Genomic DNA, 17,345 nt, shown 5'->3' with positions numbered 1-17,345 from the left:
GTTGCAGACAGATCTATTGCAGCTTTGGCAGACAGATATTACCCTTAGACATACTGTACATGCACCCGTAAAACCTGCTCACCTGCTAGCTACAGTTTTTTTGTTACAGTTAAGAGTTGCCAAGTGACAGTTCTCAAGAGGTGAAACCTGAGATCCATGGATTCCTCAGGTAGAGACAGCTAGCCCTCAAATTCTTGAGGTTGCGCTCGTCTAGAAGTCTTGGCAGGAACTTGTATTGTGTACAGTAGCCCAACAAATCAATTGTGCAAACTTAAGTGACACAGAGGCTTGCTTTTGATGATTGGCAGGGATAAATGAAAGACATGATGACAGACCAGATGAAAGGGCTTCTCACAAAGATCCACCACACTGTGTGGCGTCAAAAGACTTGACATTTATTAAAGATTATGTACAATGAAAGTCGTGTTTTTCAATCTTCTTGCATATCTTCTTGCATTCTTTAACAGAAGGTATTTATGTTGATGTAAAAACGAACCTAATATGTTAGAACTGTTGTTGTGTTGTTAAAATGATGATTAAAACCCTTTAATCTCTATCCCCCTGGATATCAACAAAATCAAAACCATTTCAGATATCTAATCTGCTTCTTTGCCCTGATTGGTCAGTCAATCCCACTGTCACTTGTCATTTGTTCAAGTTTCAACTTTGTTTAAGTTTGTTTATTAAATATCACAATAAAATACACATACTTTACGGTGAAAAGCTTGGTTCTGTATGAGTCCCTGAGAGTGTGCTTCATACAGTAAAAAAAGTTTTAAAAAAGTAAGTAAAGAGGAATATACAATATACATACAATATACAGTACAATATAATCTAATGTGAACATATAGGCTAAGGGTCTTGTAGCTTGGCAACAAATCTAATGACACATCTGAAGCTGAAGAAATTACACTCCTGACATTAATATTCCACATTACAATGGCATGCACATTTCTTGATTCTGATTGGCTGAAACAGTGAAGTTACCGGTTGTTATTTCGTATAACACACTTCACGTGACCCCAGAACCTGCCCACAACCGAATAACTTTTTTTTCCGAATGAATCCGCCGTTCATTCTTTTCCGAATGAAACCAAGATGGCGGACAATAATCTTTATGAATGGATGTATTGATTTCGTCATAACGACTCATTCAAAAAAGATACAGTCACCTGGAATATGTTAGTTGTTTACACAATGTTGGATTATGTAATTGGTTTGTCATGACCCATTGTCAAAACAATAATACATTGCAGGATTTATATGAAGTTTGTTGTTAGATGGCATGCTTTGAAGCAACCTCCCTCTGCTTCTAGACATGGAGGCAACTTTTTATTTATTTTTTTGACCTACTTTTTCTGCAGATGTTTTGTGAATAAATCTCCATTATGCTTCAATTACTGTGGGCTAGATCCACAAAGAGTGGATTGCACAGAGCAAGTTGCACCCTTACTTACAATTCATTATGAATTGAAAATGGGGGACCCTGATGTAAACAAGACGAAAGTATTTCTCTGGTCTGCATCCCCTTAACAATTGTGTGTATTGAGCCGTACTGTACCCATTCTGCAATCTGTTAATAACATTTTCATTCAATCAATCAATCTGCACAGTGATCGATTGAATGAACATTTTATTAACAGATTGCAGAATGGGTACAATACAGTACGGCTCAATACACACAATTGTTAACACTTTGAATGCCCAGCAGGGGGCGCACATTTAGTGCTTGAATGCCCACCATCCACTTCAATGTTAACGTTAATATCGCCTAATCTATGTTTTAAATTATGGCTATGTGTCTAATCTGCCCGTCGCATTATCAATGACCTATTTCCAGTCAACATTGTCGAAGCAGATTTTTTTTTTATCGGTTCATTTCCGTTTTATAGCATTTTGAAAAGCCCTCGTTTTCACGAAAAAAAAGAGATTCCATGATAATCGCCCTGTACTGTATTCTAGAACGTTGTCATTTTTCGGCCTATTTATGAATCGTTTTCAAATAAACGCTAGATTATCGATAGTATATGTGTACGGGAAAAGCTTATATCTCCGTGAAAACGGGTCTGATTATCCTAAGACTGGTAAAATAGATTCCTTACCTGAGATCAGATGGTATCCAAATGGATTATTCCAATTCCTGATAGCCATTCCAGAAATCTCTCCTTTTATTGATTTATTGTTTTTTTTTCTCATGCATTTTCATTGAGTCCAATCCAAAAGGGTGAATTACCATCTGGGAGACGATAGGGGGCGCTTTTACCAACGGTAGACTCGGTTGATGAAATATGAATTCAGATCGCTAATAAAATAAAAAAACTAGAAAAAAACTAATATTCTCGTTATGGGCATTCAACCAGCGGGGGGTAAACCCGAGAATATTCGTTATGGGCATTCAAAGTGTTAAGGGGATGCAGACCAGAGAAAGACTTTGGTCTTGTTTACATCAGGGTCCCCCATTTTCAATTCATACTGAATTGTAAGTAAGGGTGCAACTTGCTCCGTGCAATCCACTCTTTGTGGATCTAGCCCCGTGTGTTTTTTCTATAGCAATAAGGTTGGGTGAAGTCGGCCATTGTATAAAATTATTACATCACTTGAAGTTGTGTGTTATACAAATTAGATCACGCCTATGGGGGTCTAACGACCCTCGGCTGCGCCTCAGGCCTAACAACCACCCATAGGCGTGATCTAATTTGTATAACACACTCCGTCGCGTGATGTAATGCTTAAATAAAAAATGTACGACTGGCAGTTTAATGTTTGTTTACACACCTGGATATGGCACATGAAACCAGGGAGCACTGGTCACGGCGTCCAGGTTGGTGTCAGTCCTCGCTAAGTAACCGTACTCATCTGCCTTTGAAGGCAACACGTCAAAGACCGTCAGCAAGAAGCAGAGCAACCAGGCCCCACACATCCCAAAGAGGGCCTGCAAGTGGAAACAAAAAAGAAGACAGACGTAAAGTAGTTTTCAGCTATACATCACAAATAAGGCCTGTGATTGCAAAAAAAAGACAGACACATACAATATGTTTCAGCTAGTTATACATCACAAATAAGGCCCGTGATTGCAATGAGAAGACTGACACATAATATGTTTCAGCTAGTTATACATCACAAATAAGGCCTGGGATTGCAAACAAAGACGGACACACAATACGTATATGATTCAGCTAGTTATAAATCACAAATCGGTCCTGGGATTGCAATAAAAGAAACACACAATATATGTTTCAGCAATAAATCAAGTGCCTATTATGTGGTCTTTTTTTTTTGCATGATTCATACCTCTGGCACCAACGTTCCCCCATAATTGCTTTCGTACAGGGATGATCTGGGGGAATTAAAATACATGCAGAAGAATGCATCGTATGCAAAGTAGGAGAGCTTCAGGGTATAGGTATAATTTTCAACCTTCCTATTGTACATTTGTGTTTTGCTCTTTCATCTCCATAACTGCACGTCATGTTCCTGTATAAGAAGGGATATATATATATATATACGAATATATATATATATATATATATATTAGAGCTGGGCCGTTAATACTATAGTATCGCGCAATAATATAATTGACGCAGTTAATCTAATTTTTTTTTTTTTTTTACTTTTTTTTTTTTTTTACATTTATTTACCCAGGGTAGGTTCGCTGAGCACAGATGCTCTTTTTCAGGAACGCCCTGCTTCACATTCACACAGTTCCATTCACACCTGGGAGCTGCCCAGTACAACCACAGTTGACACCATTGGCCACTGAGCAACTCCACTGGAGCAGTTGATTTGCATTGGCAGGGTTTGGCCCTGTCTGGCACCCAATGGGAAAAATATTATAGGCACTATAAGTAGACACCGCTACATAAAACAAGCTGGTCTGCCTGAGTGACTGGTGGAAGAAGGAGACATAGAGATTGGACTGATTGAGTCAAGCCATGTCACATAGTTCATGTTTGAAATGCTTCTTTCTGTTTTGCTCCTGAGAGTGTGCTAGATACTGTACTGTACTGGTAATATTATTTATTTGTGTTAACTTCTGAATAAAACAACTTATTAAACACAAGTACATCTTATTGAACATTATTTTGATATTTCATTACCAATTATCATAGCAAAACAGCTTTTTCAAACAGTCTGTAATGCATTTTGGAAACGGGAAATGGGCTCATGGTGTAATGGGCCGCCTGGCCTGAGAAACATAAGGAGGAAAGAAAAAGTAAGGACTTACTTCTGGTCATTATTTGGGTAGAACACACATATTTTGAATGCCTTCGGCAGATTTTTTTTTTACATTTACATTTACATTTACATTTAGTCATTTAGCTGACGCTTTTATCCAAAGCGACTTACAAGTTCTGTGCGACAAGACAGCAAGAAGGGTATAACTCTATCAGCTGAGTAACAATGTTCATCAAAGTGTTGCGTGTTACAGTGTAGGTTAGTTTATTAGGACAATTATTTTTGAGCCATTTAAATCCAGGATTGCAGATAGATTAATCTAGATTAAAAAAATGAATCTATGCCCACCTCTAATATATATAGCCTATATATATATATCTCTAAAAAATATTTTCTAAAAAATTTCAAATGCAAAAGATTAATTGTTATAAAATCATGTCTAAAATGTATAAGAAAATCATGCAAGTCTTGGTACCGCCCCTGATCACCAGGTGGGGCTGATAGCTAATTTATAAATGTCCTGTATAAGAAAGATGTGATTTCCTGTTATATAGCGTACTGGCCTCGCGTCTCGCTCTTCGCCATAACGAGATATATCCTTATCTCCAGTACCTACTGTACTTCATTAACGAAAACAATGCACCCATGCACTTGACCAGGCCCCGCCCCAGTGTCCCCCTATAAGACACCGGACATGGTCATACTCGCCCTTCCTCTTTTTTTCGTTTCCATCATGGACGCTGCAGTGCACTCCATGAACTAGTTGTTATGAAATGCAGAGAGAAATTGAACAATGTTGGGTTTTCGCCGGAGATTTGCCAGCCCCTGGAATCTTCTCGGCACATTCTAACAGCGCATCGGGCCTGTCCTGGGGTTTCCTCGTCTTCTGACAGCGGATCGAGGGACGTCGCGTGGCGGCTAGCTGTCGTGGCTAGGTCGCGCTCAGGTAGGGCCTGCGTCGCCAGGCGTCAATGCTGGCATTTGTGATACTGCTCGTTGTCCCGTGAGACAACCGAGTTGTGTATTGGCGCAAGGGGCAGGATATCTGGGTAAACGTTGTCGTTTTCCCGGCTATCCTGGAGCACGCAGCTAATGCTATGCTACGATGCTGGGTTACTGTTCTTTTGATTCCCCGCTGAGGGCTGTCTTTTTAAAAAGGTCTTCCCTCCTCTTAACCATTCATGCTGACGGTCAATCGGTGTCTACTGTTGGGAGTTTTGACGGGGGCTTGCTTACCTTTTTCATGGGTGAATGGGCTGAGGCCTAGGGCTGGTGTGCTTTTTGTGAATCTATGAAATGTGTGCGGGACTGGTGTTTCTCTGGTCTGAATCCCCTTAACATTGTGTGTATGGGCTAGCCCATTCTGCAGTGTGTTGGTGGAGTTTTAGTTAATTTATTCATTTACCCCTTCATGGGTGCACACCACAGTGGAGGTTGCTGGTTGCTTGTGAAGCAGGTGGCATCAGTCCTTTGCCTCTGGCATGTTGGAACGGTGCCCAGCCCGGCCGACGCCATGAGGTGAGTCGGCCCGGCAGGTGGCTGGTGGGCTGTTAAGCCTATACCGCCACGGTATAGAATTAGCGGCGATTAGTAACATTGTTCGAATTGCTGTTGTTTTCTGTCAAAAATTGTGTCGGGTGGCGGGGCCTTGAAGGCCAGCCGACGTCGAAACATCGTGCGAGGTTTTGACGTTATTAGCTTTGACCTAGCCGCAAGCTATAACCGCAGGGAGGGCTAGGATGCTGTCAACACTTGTTTACAGACATCTTGGTTGGATCAGTCTCCCTTTGAGGGGGTGAGAAGTTTTTTCCCTCCTCAGGGCTCCCCTCTCCTAGGGCTGGGCGATATGGCAAAAAATCATATCACGATAACGATATGATAATGTTATCATATTTCTCGATATCGATAATTATCTAAATTGTTATAAGTAAAAAAAAAAAAGAAAAAAAAAAATCTCAGGCTGCAGCTGGTTTAAAAGCAAAAGTAAACCGGCTTCTCTGCTGGCTGTGGCTCCAGGGGAGTTGAACAGTTCTGGCTCTGCTAGTTTATTTTAGATCTTTTGGCGCTTTTTTGGTGCACCGTGACTCGTGACTGGAGTCTAGCTCTGCTAGCACACATAGCCTACTGTGTACAGACGGTTTCAAACTGTATTTTAAATTAGAAAGCAAACAAAATAAATGGACAAGAGAAAAATAAATCTCAATTTGGTCAGTATTGTCATTTGGACAAGCAAAGCCATTACTTTAAGTTGCAGGCAAGAAAGACAAGTCTGTCCACTGTCTCTGGTTTTAAAACTGCCCTGTTGCAGGTAAAAAAAAGAAAAAAAAAGGGAAAAAAAAGACTCGATATTCGAAATCGATTATTAAAATATATCGCGATATTTATCGTTATCGTTATATCGCCCAGCCCTACCCTCTCCACAGAGGGACTTTGGTATTTCCGCAGGAGCGCGGGCGGTATTTGACCTAGGCCCCACACCGCCTCACACCGCGCAGCCAGAGGTGAGAGCACGGCCTCGCCAGCAGCTGTGGCGAGGCCCTCAACCAGCAGCCATGTTTCCCCCGCCTGAGGTACCCTGGGTACAACGTCAACAGGTGACCGCAAGGCCGACAGCCTTGGCGGCCGAGGGATTGGCTACATTAGATGAGCACGCCCTAAAAAACCGTCGCCGTCTAGCTGTGTGCAGCTCGCTCTCTGGTCACTCCCCCCCCCCCAACACCAGCGGGATAAGGGCTCTGATTTGTTTCATTTGGTTGCGGGTCGCGTGTCTTCAATGAAGCGCAAGTGGCCCCACGTTTCGCTTCTCATGGGGACAGGGGCTGACACCCAGTTGATGGCTGAAACTGGGTCTGTCCGTGAGAATGTTGTGCTGTCAAGCGGCTCCCACGCCACACGTTTTGCGTCTGTGTTTGGTTGAGCCTGGTGTTATGTCTGTCAACTACAAAGGTTGTCAGCAGGGGGGCTCGAAACCTCTTGAGACAAACAGTGCGGGTTCCCCCGACCTCGCCTTCGCCAGGCCGGGTATCACGTTAGTGCCTCCCACTCCCGGAAGACCGGCAGTGGTCTGGCAGGCGCGCGTGATTTGGGTGGTAGTAATATCACTGCAGGGCTACGGTGTGTAGGAACCCACCCTATCGGGCAGTGTGGGGGCCTCACACCTTGCATGTCCAGCTGTAGAACAATTCCTCAGCAGTCCATGCTGGAGGGGTGTTCAGTGGGGGAGCTTTTGTCACCTAGTATGATGTCAGCTTCTCCCGTATCAAACCGGCCCTTTCTGTCGGGGTTCCCCCTTGGGTGCGATTGCCTCATGGGTAGTGTCAGGGTCCGATGTCCCGACTCCACGGAACGCTCTGCTCGCGCGGTTAGCGGGTCCAGGGTTGGCTACGCACAGCGGGCTGGACCAGGCCGCCTATCTACGGTTTCTGGCGGACCAGCGCCAAGTGGCGGCGGGTGCGCTTGGGATTATCATCACATATGGCTACAGCAGTGCCATATGTCGAGGTGGATGGAGAGAACGCTGAGGCGGGGACTTGTGTTTACACAACCCCACCCGTTTTCAGGTTTGGTACAGACCCTATTGTCAGGGTCACCAGCAGTGACAGCTCTGGCCAACAAGATCCAATCTCTGTGGGCGAAGCAAGCCATCGTCGTGGTCCCAAAGGAGGACGCGATGCGTGGCGTTTCCTCCCGGTATTCTCTGGTGCCCGAGAAATCGGGAGGGGGGGGTGTCAGACCCATGCTGGACCTGTCCCATGGAAGGTTCAGCATTTTGACCGTCTCCCACCTGTTGAACGCTGTCAGGTGGGGGCCTGGTTCTCCTCCATAGACCTGTAGGATGCGTATTCGCATCCCCGATATTCCATCCTAGGGCTTACCTACGCTTCCTTTGCAGGGTTTAGCGTATGAGTACCAGAGGCTGCCCTTCGGCTATTCTCTGGCTCCCCGCATCTTCACCAAGTGCGTGGAGACCGCACTGGGGCCTCTGCGTCGTCGGGGGTTACAAAGTGTATTCTTCCTTGGACGACGTTCTGGTCCTTGGCGGTCAGGGTAGATCGTCAGGTCTCATACCAGGCAGGTGGTGGAATTCCTCACCAGCCTGGGTTTTGCTGTAGACTGGAAGTAGAGTACTCCTCTTCCCAGTCAACGGGTAGAGTACTTGGGCTTATTCTATGCTCAATGTCTATATGGGCATCCCTCTCGGAGCGGCGGCGAGTGGGTGTTCTCGGCACGCTCGGGAGGTTCCGTCCTAGGACGGTTACGGCGCTGTCCGTAATGCGCCTGCTCGGTATGATGGCATCTGCTCATTCCGTGGTCCCTTTTGGCCTCCTCTTCACCTCATGAGGAGGATACAGGGGTGGTTTTCCAGTATGGAAATAGACCCGATGAGAGGCAAGTGGAAGCGGCTAAGGTTCCCATGTCAGTACTGGGAGACCTTGCCCTCTGGGAGACCCCCCATGGGCAGCAGGCTGTCACACGTCACAGTATTCACCGACACCTCCCTCACTGGGGGGGGGGGGGGGGGGGGGGGGGGGGGGGGCGCGTCGGGCCAACGCAGTAGGGGGCAGCTGGCAAGACCATGTTGCCCGGTCTGCGCTACATTCAATGTGTTGGAATTGAAGGCAGTATCTGTACACAGTTATTTACAGAGCATATGGGACATGCTAGTTAGCTTTGGTAGTGCAATACACTGTTCCTGTTATTCTAATTTAAAGTGTCCTTTCCTTTGGCCATAAGTGTGCGTGTGTGCGACATGAGTGTGTGCCCGCTCATGTTAAAGTGTTAAGTGGCTGCTCGTGTGTGAGCGTGCACAGCGTGCGTGTCGTGTGTGTGTTCATGTGTGCTTGTGTGTGGATAGTTCAATGTTCTGAGCACTCAATGTTCATTGTTCATGGCTCTGATGGCCTGGGGGAAGAAGCTGAGCCTCAGCCGCTCTGTCCTGGTAGCTGGGGTTCGCAGGCGTCTGCCTGACCTCAGCAGCTGAAACAGGCTGTTATTGGGGTGGTGAGGGTCTTTCATTATCCTGCAGGCTCTGGATTTGCACCTCTTGTTGTATAGAACCTGCAGGGGGGGTAGTGCAATACCCGTGGTACGCTCGGCTGAGCGCACCACTCTCTGTAGGGCTTTCTTGTCCTGTGCCGTGCTGTTTCCATACCAGGCAGTGATGTTTCCGGTCAGGATGCTCTCTACAGCTCCTGAGTAGAAGGACTGGAGTATCTTCCCCGATACTCTGAACTTCCTTAACTGTCTCAGGTGGTAGAGGCGCTGTTTCGCCTTCTTTACTACTGTGTCTATGTGTGTTGACCATGTCAGGTCCTCTGAGATGTGGACCCCCAGGTACTTAAAGCTGCTCACCCTGTCCACAGTGGCCCCGTTAATCATCAGTGGTGTGTGCATCTCATGCTGTCCTCTCCTATAATCCACGATCAGCTCCTTGGTTTTACCAATGTTCAGGAGCAGGCTGTTGTCCTGGCACCAGCGTTCCAGTACCTCAACCTCCTCCCGGTAGGCCTTCTCGTCGTTGTCCGAGATCAGCCCCACCACCACCGTGTCGTCTGCGAACTTCACTATGGAGTTAGAGCTGAACTTGGCCACACAGTCGTGTGTGTAGAGTGAGTACAGCAGGGGGCTCAGAACACAGCCCTGGGGGGACCCGATGCTCAGGATGATGGTGTTGGAGGTCTGACCCCCCACCCTGACCGCCTGGGGTCTTTCGCTCAGAAAGTCCAGTACCCAGGCGCTCAGGGCGGAGCTCAGACCTAGCTCGATCAGCTTGTCCACCAGTCTGGTGGGGACTATGGTGTTGAACGATGAGCTGTAGTCAATGAACAACAGTCTCACATAGCCCCCCTTCTGACGGTCAAGGTGCGAGAGGGTGCTGTGCAGTACCTGGGAGACCACGTCGTCGGTGGACCCCAGTGCGTCGTCGGTGGCCCCGACGACGCACTGGGGCCTCTGCGTCGTCGGGGGTTACAAAGTGTATTCTTCCTTGGACGACGTTCTGGTCCTTGGCGGTCAGGGTAGATCGTCAGGTCTCATACCAGGCAGGTGGTGGAATTCCTCACCAGCCTGGGTTTTGCTGTAGACTGGAAGTAGAGTACTCCTCTTCCCAGTCAACGGGTAGAGTACTTGGGCTTATTCTATGCTCAATGTCTATATGGGCATCCCTCTCGGAGCGGCGGCGAGTGGGTGTTCTCGGCACGCTCGGGAGGTTCCGTCCTAGGACGGTTACGGCGCTGTCCGTAATGCGCCTGCTCGGTATGATGGCATCTGCTCATTCCGTGGTCCCTTTTGGCCTCCTCTTCACCTCATGAGGAGGATACAGGGGTGGTTTTCCAGTATGGAAATAGACCCGATGAGAGGCAAGTGGAAGCGGCTAAGGTTCCCATGTCAGTACTGGGAGACCTTGCCCTCTGGGAGACCCCCCATGGGCAGCAGGCTGTCACACGTCACAGTATTCACCGACACCTCCCTCACTGGGGGGGGGGGGGGGGGGGGGGGGGGGGGCGCGTCGGGCCAACGCAGTAGGGGGCAGCTGGCAAGACCATGTTGCCCGGTCTGCGCTACATTCAATGTGTTGGAATTGAAGGCAGTATCTGTACACAGTTATTTACAGAGCATATGGGACATGCTAGTTAGCTTTGGTAGTGCAATACACTGTTCCTGTTATTCTAATTTAAAGTGTCCTTTCCTTTGGCCATAAGTGTGCGTGTGTGCGACATGAGTGTGTGCCCGCTCATGTTAAAGTGTTAAGTGGCTGCTCGTGTGTGAGCGTGCACAGCGTGCGTGTCGTGTGTGTGTTCATGTGTGCTTGTGTGTGGATAGTTCAATGTTCTGAGCACTCAATGTTCATTGTTCATGGCTCTGATGGCCTGGGGGAAGAAGCTGAGCCTCAGCCGCTCTGTCCTGGTAGCTGGGGTTCGCAGGCGTCTGCCTGACCTCAGCAGCTGAAACAGGCTGTTATTGGGGTGGTGAGGGTCTTTCATTATCCTGCAGGCTCTGGATTTGCACCTCTTGTTGTATAGAACCTGCAGGGGGGGTAGTGCAATACCCGTGGTACGCTCGGCTGAGCGCACCACTCTCTGTAGGGCTTTCTTGTCCTGTGCCGTGCTGTTTCCATACCAGGCAGTGATGTTTCCGGTCAGGATGCTCTCTACAGCTCCTGAGTAGAAGGACTGGAGTATCTTCCCCGATACTCTGAACTTCCTTAACTGTCTCAGGTGGTAGAGGCGCTGTTTCGCCTTCTTTACTACTGTGTCTATGTGTGTTGACCATGTCAGGTCCTCTGAGATGTGGACCCCCAGGTACTTAAAGCTGCTCACCCTGTCCACAGTGGCCCCGTTAATCATCAGTGGTGTGTGCATCTCATGCTGTCCTCTCCTATAATCCACGATCAGCTCCTTGGTTTTACCAATGTTCAGGAGCAGGCTGTTGTCCTGGCACCAGCGTTCCAGTACCTCAACCTCCTCCCGGTAGGCCTTCTCGTCGTTGTCCGAGATCAGCCCCACCACCACCGTGTCGTCTGCGAACTTCACTATGGAGTTAGAGCTGAACTTGGCCACACAGTCGTGTGTGTAGAGTGAGTACAGCAGGGGGCTCAGAACACAGCCCTGGGGGGACCCGATGCTCAGGATGATGGTGTTGGAGGTCTGACCCCCCACCCTGACCGCCTGGGGTCTTTCGCTCAGAAAGTCCAGTACCCAGGCGCTCAGGGCGGAGCTCAGACCTAGCTCGATCAGCTTGTCCACCAGTCTGGTGGGGACTATGGTGTTGAACGCTGAGCTGTAGTCAATGAACAACAGTCTCACATAGCCCCCCTTCTGACGGTCAAGGTGCGAGAGGGTGCTGTGCAGTACCTGGGAGACCACGTCGTCGGTGGACCTGTTTGTCCTGTATGCAAATTGCATAGGGTCCATAACTCTTGACTTGACTTGACTTGCCCTTTGCTACACGTTGGCTGGACTGGCCCCCCCTGGGGGTGTCAGGGCGCATTCCACTCGTGGAGTGGCGGCCTCTGCCGCCTTGTTAGGGGGGGCCTCGGTGGAGGACATCTGTGCTGCGGCCTCCTGGTCCTCCCCGGGTCCCTTCGTTAGGTTTTACCTCATGGATTCTCTGGGACCTCCCCTGTGTCCGGCCCTTCGGTGGGTTAGCAGGGGTGTGTGGGTGTGTGCCACGGGGTGATGTGTCACACGTGGTCCCGCCTGTGCTGTGAGTTTTTAGGGGTCTCTAGTTCCCTCTTTTTTCGCACTTTGGTGGAGTTGACTGCCGCCCCCTCTTCACTAGGAAGGGCGGGTGGACGGGACTCCCCTCCCCTCTGGTGGTAGGGCTTGTGGGTCCTCAGGGGGTACATTTGTCGGGCCACGCGTCTGCTCTGCCCCATATCTCGTTATATAACCTATAACGACTATAACCTAGTTATATGTGTACTGGCTGAGCGTCTCGCTCTTAGTGCGCCCTGAGGTCCCTTGGTTGAGTTTTCTATGATGGAAACTTTTTCCCGAGGAAGGGCGAGTATGACCATGTCCGGTGTCTTATAGGGGGACACTGGGGCGGGGCCTGGTCAAGTGCATGGGTGCAATGTTTTCGTTAATGAAGTACAGTAGGTACTGGAGATATGGATATATCTCGTTATGGCGAAGAGCGAGACGCTCAGCCAGTACTCATATAACTAGGTTATAGTCATAACCTTTCGTTCTTACTTGAAAAAGACCGGAAGGGTCAAAATGTTGTATCTGCTATTTTTGTCACAATTAAACACCTTGGAGCATCAAAAGTGAGTTGCAAGCCCCGCTTTGTTCCTGTATAAGAAGGGAACATATGAAGAGTGGGTGTTGAATCCAAGAGACCCAATTTACTGTTGGGATGTGTTGGCCAGCCATGGTGTTAGGTGGTCTGTTTGTTAGAATGCTACTGTACAACAGCCTAGCTGCTGTCACCTGTCATCGTGGTATGAATCACCGCTTTGTAGCATGTACTGTATATTGATTTGACAGCGGAGAGCAAATATTGATGACAAACAATCAAAACTATGAGTCACCTCTCTTTTTCTCAGAGGCCTCTATTTTCTCTTTTCAAGTTGTCTTTGGCTTCGACGAGCTATTAGTCAGTTTTCATCCCATGAGCCATGTTTTGATTTGTCTTAGCATTCCTAGAACGGGCCCAGTGACGGTAACGTTCCCAGGATGACTCAGAAGTGTATGGGTTCAATGGTCGGTGGTGGGTTCAGATCAGTTCAGTTCCGTTCAGATCAATTCAATTCAATTCAATTCAATTCAATTCAATTCAATTCAGTTCAGTTCAATTCAGTTCAGTTCAGTTCAGTTTCAAAACATCTGTACCTCTAAGAAAGGTAATTCTCATCTGAAATCTGACCTAAACACAAGTAATTAGATTAGATTAGATTTGATTAAAATGTATTGCACAAGTACAGTACAACGAAAATAAGTTTGGAATCCAACCAGAGTGCAAATGTAACATTAAAGTGCAACAGCAATATACAATGTACATGATATTAAACTGGGTACAAAATATACAAAGTAGTACTACTGAGTGTAGTGCTAATCAGATGTATGTACAGAGTTGTAGTATAATATGTACAGTGATACAGGTGTAAAGCATACTGGCCAGCAGCGTAACTAGTAAGAGTAGGATATATACAGATATAGATATAGAATGAATAGAATATAATAGAATGAATGAATGAATAGAATAGAATAGAATAGAATGATCTTTATTGTCATTGTTACAATGTTACAACAAAATTTTAAATGCAGCCCTCCATCTCCAGATAAGTCAAATGACTATGTGCAGGTAAATACATGTTGTGAGAATAAATATCATACAGAGCTAAGGGTTATTTGCAGTGGTTTAAGTAAGTATATATAGTGGTTATATGACAAATGTATATATATATATATGCTGTAAATATAGAATATAAATGTAAATATAAATATCGGTATATACAGCACTGTTGTACATGCTATCATACAGAGTATATAGGTAGACTATAGTATGAGGTGGGTAGTTCAAATGAAGTATGAAGAGTAATGAAGAGATAACTTCGACCCCAAGCAAGGCAAGCTCTTGCAGTAAGAATAAACTGAACTCCAAGGCATTTTTCTTGTCAAACATAGACAAAGAAATAGTTTTTATTTATTGGCTAATTCATTATAGAACAAAAAAACAATGGGCTATTCGTCTGTGGATGAAACATGTCATTTTTTTTTATTTTTTTTTCTATTATAGTTCTGTAATGAACTAGCCAGTAAATAAAGGATTTTAATCCATTTGACAAGAAGAGTTCCTTGGACTCTAGTTATTTTTCTCTTGGTTCCAGTCACTCCCATAGGTTCTAGCGGGGGGGGGGGGGGGGGGGAGTTGAGGATACTATAGCTTCCCCTAGGATGGCCAAAACACCCACATATCACCCCCAATAGATGTGCCTTCCTTTGTGTTTCTATGAATCCCTTTAATGTGCTAAATGCTAAAGCACCCCCAGAGCACCAGCAAGAAAACATATCTCCAAAGTACCTTCTTGTACCTTGTTGCTTTGAGCTCTTTGATTTTCTTGAATTCTAATTTGCAGTGGTTGGAAACAAGCCAAATAAATATTTGACAAGTAGACCGTTGCTGTTCAGTGGGCCTGTGTTATTGTATAATTGTGTCATTTTTAAATTAACTTAAAAACCTCACTATTAATCACAAGCATGCATGTAGTACGACATGTTTGACACATGGTTCATCTTTATGGCAGGCTATACAGGTCTGTTAGTTCTGTTAACTGTGGTAGAGCTTTTTATTAGCTATTTGTTACAATGTGTTGCTATTTGTTACCAAATGCCACAGTGGAGCTCCCACTGCGATCTTATCTGATCTGCAAGTGTGTGTTTTGACCACACCGTTCCCAACATCATGTTTTTTAAATGACTGAAACTTTCATTCAATCAATCTGCACGGTGATTGATTGAATGAAAATGTTATTAACAGATTGCAGAATGGGTACAATACAGTATGGCTCAATACACACAATTGTTAAGGGGATGCAGACCAGAGAAAGACATTCGTCTTGTTTACATCAGGGTCCCCCATTTTCAATTCATAATGAATTGTAAGTAAGGGTGCAACTTGCTCCGTGCATTCTTTATGGATCTAGCCCTCAGTGTGTTAGCAGCAGACTAATACAGAGCCCAGGGCTTCGAAGTTGTTCGGCAGCTTGCTAACATAAATACTGATAAGGACTGAGAGAGAGAACTATGGAGAGTTTGACATCAATAGAACGGACATTTAGTGTGTGTTAACACATTGGGGACGGGCCACGTATTTATCCGTGTTTCGAATCCATGCGTTGTGGACAGAAGCACGGATAAATCCGTGGCAAGTTGTTATTGCTTTTATTCCATTTTAATAACCTATTCAAGGTCACCGAGCGGCACTGCAGATTTTCAATACTCTATGAATTCGACAATGTGCAATACCGGCCAGATCCTCTTAGGGGCGCCATCGTGCCACTGCAGTGTGCCCTGTGGCTGAAGGGATCAGTTTATTTTTTTTTCTTTCAACAGATATTCCAGTAGCAGGATTCTGGATCTACAGCCTGTAGCTTGGATTACGTTTCGGATCGCAGGTTTCACCATGCAATAAGGGGATTTATCATCAGCCAATGGACATATCGATCTACCAGATGGCGATCGATAACGGGGAAATGCTCGGGGGGATCAGCCCCGACCACGGTAAGATCCCCTTCACGTAAATTACAGCCCGATCGGACACCGTTCTGACAGCCATCCAGGCGAACGGCCTATGTGGCTAGTTAGACAAACACGGTTATTGGTAATCAATAATAATAAACTACGTCCCCCGCCCCCCCCCCCCCCACCCCCCCTTTCATGCATACATGCTTTGGGACAGTCCTGATCATATGCAGTTTGAGTTATTTCTGTAGCATCTGTAAAACGGAAATGCCATTGGATATAACGTTAGCAGCTATTAGCCCTGTATCTCGGCTTCCAGGAAATATACTAGAACAAATCCGCTATAAAGCTTATATTCACGGCGCTATAAAATGAGAACCTATTGATGCATTTATTTTTTCTTTAAGCCATTTTGAAGGGACGGTTTATGAACTCCATTGACAATGAGAATGGACAGATAGCAATACTATAAAGTATAGATTTAGCTGTACAAAAAGGCACACGTTTGTTTACATTCCCCGGTCCTCTTGCCATTAATTAGACTCATCCCAGTGGTCGCAAAAGTGTTAAAGGTGAACAGCAGTTGTCATGACAGCGTGTCACATAGCAACGAGAAGAGGGGGCGGGCCTGTCGTTGCTATGGCGAGAATATTATAATGTGAGTTCCATCCGGGGTAAGTTAGATTCAGATACGACGCACAATCGAAGCAGACACGCTAAACAGACTGTGAGATCCCTCTCTCACCCTCGCCGGGTGGGGGAGGGGAGATGACACATCATCACTAACCGATATGGTGGTTGGCTACGACAAGGCCCAGAACCATCGGACTAATGACAGGAGATGGAGAGAAGAGAATTAAGACTGAACAATGACAATACAGAATGGGTTACATCTGGTACTGAGGCTGTGTTTATGAAACTAAACATGAGGATCTGAGGAAAGAGATCACGATGCAGTGTCATTTCTTCTGATCATGGATGTACTAACAGGGGTTGCAAGAAACCACAATGCACAACAGAGAGTCACGAAGGAGATGATGAGATGAGATTGGCTGATTGCCAAGAATCCAACAACATGATATACACTTTTCGAGGACCCAATTTCAGCAACTAGTGGTAAAAAAATCCATTGGGTACAAGCTATGTCCAAAATGTCCCCTCTACTACTGCTTTGATGACATTAAAGGGATAGTTCAGATTTTTGGAACCATATCCGTATTACCCACTTACCAATGATGCTGTCAATTGGTAGCCGGGGTTCACTGAAATCTACTCCACGGTGCACACAAAGTAGATTTCAGTTACCTTCCATTGGCGTGTACGGACAGAAGCTTGACCCCATTGACTTTGCATTACTTTGTGACTAACTAGCCGGAGCTGGTAAACAGCATGCTGATCAACACCATCATTGGTAAGTAGGAGATAGAGTCATCCAAGTCAGAACTCTTTATAACTTATAATCAGCTTAATAACTGATTGCCG

General features: G+C 46.1%; 1 protein-coding gene across 1 annotated transcript in view; it reads right to left on the bottom strand.

Annotated features, from left to right (window-relative positions):
- LOC311245375 (solute carrier family 23 member 2) overlaps positions 1-17,345 on the bottom strand; it is a gene marked incomplete at both ends in the record, with an annotated part of 453,290 nt that overhangs the window by 40,305 nt on the left and 395,640 nt on the right. Inside the window, one exon of the mRNA XM_084335217.1 lies at positions 2,776-2,932. Coding sequence (XP_084191343.1) covers positions 2,776-2,932 — 157 coding nt within the window. The remainder of the gene's footprint in view (positions 1-2,775; positions 2,933-17,345) is intronic.

Source organism: Notolepis coatsorum (assembly GCF_963971535.1).
Source record: "Notolepis coatsorum genome assembly, chromosome: 18".
Taxonomy (NCBI): Eukaryota; Metazoa; Chordata; class Actinopteri; order Aulopiformes; family Paralepididae; genus Notolepis; species Notolepis coatsorum.
Note: the sequence above shows the minus strand (reverse complement) of the source record. Positions and strands in the feature narration are given on the sequence as shown.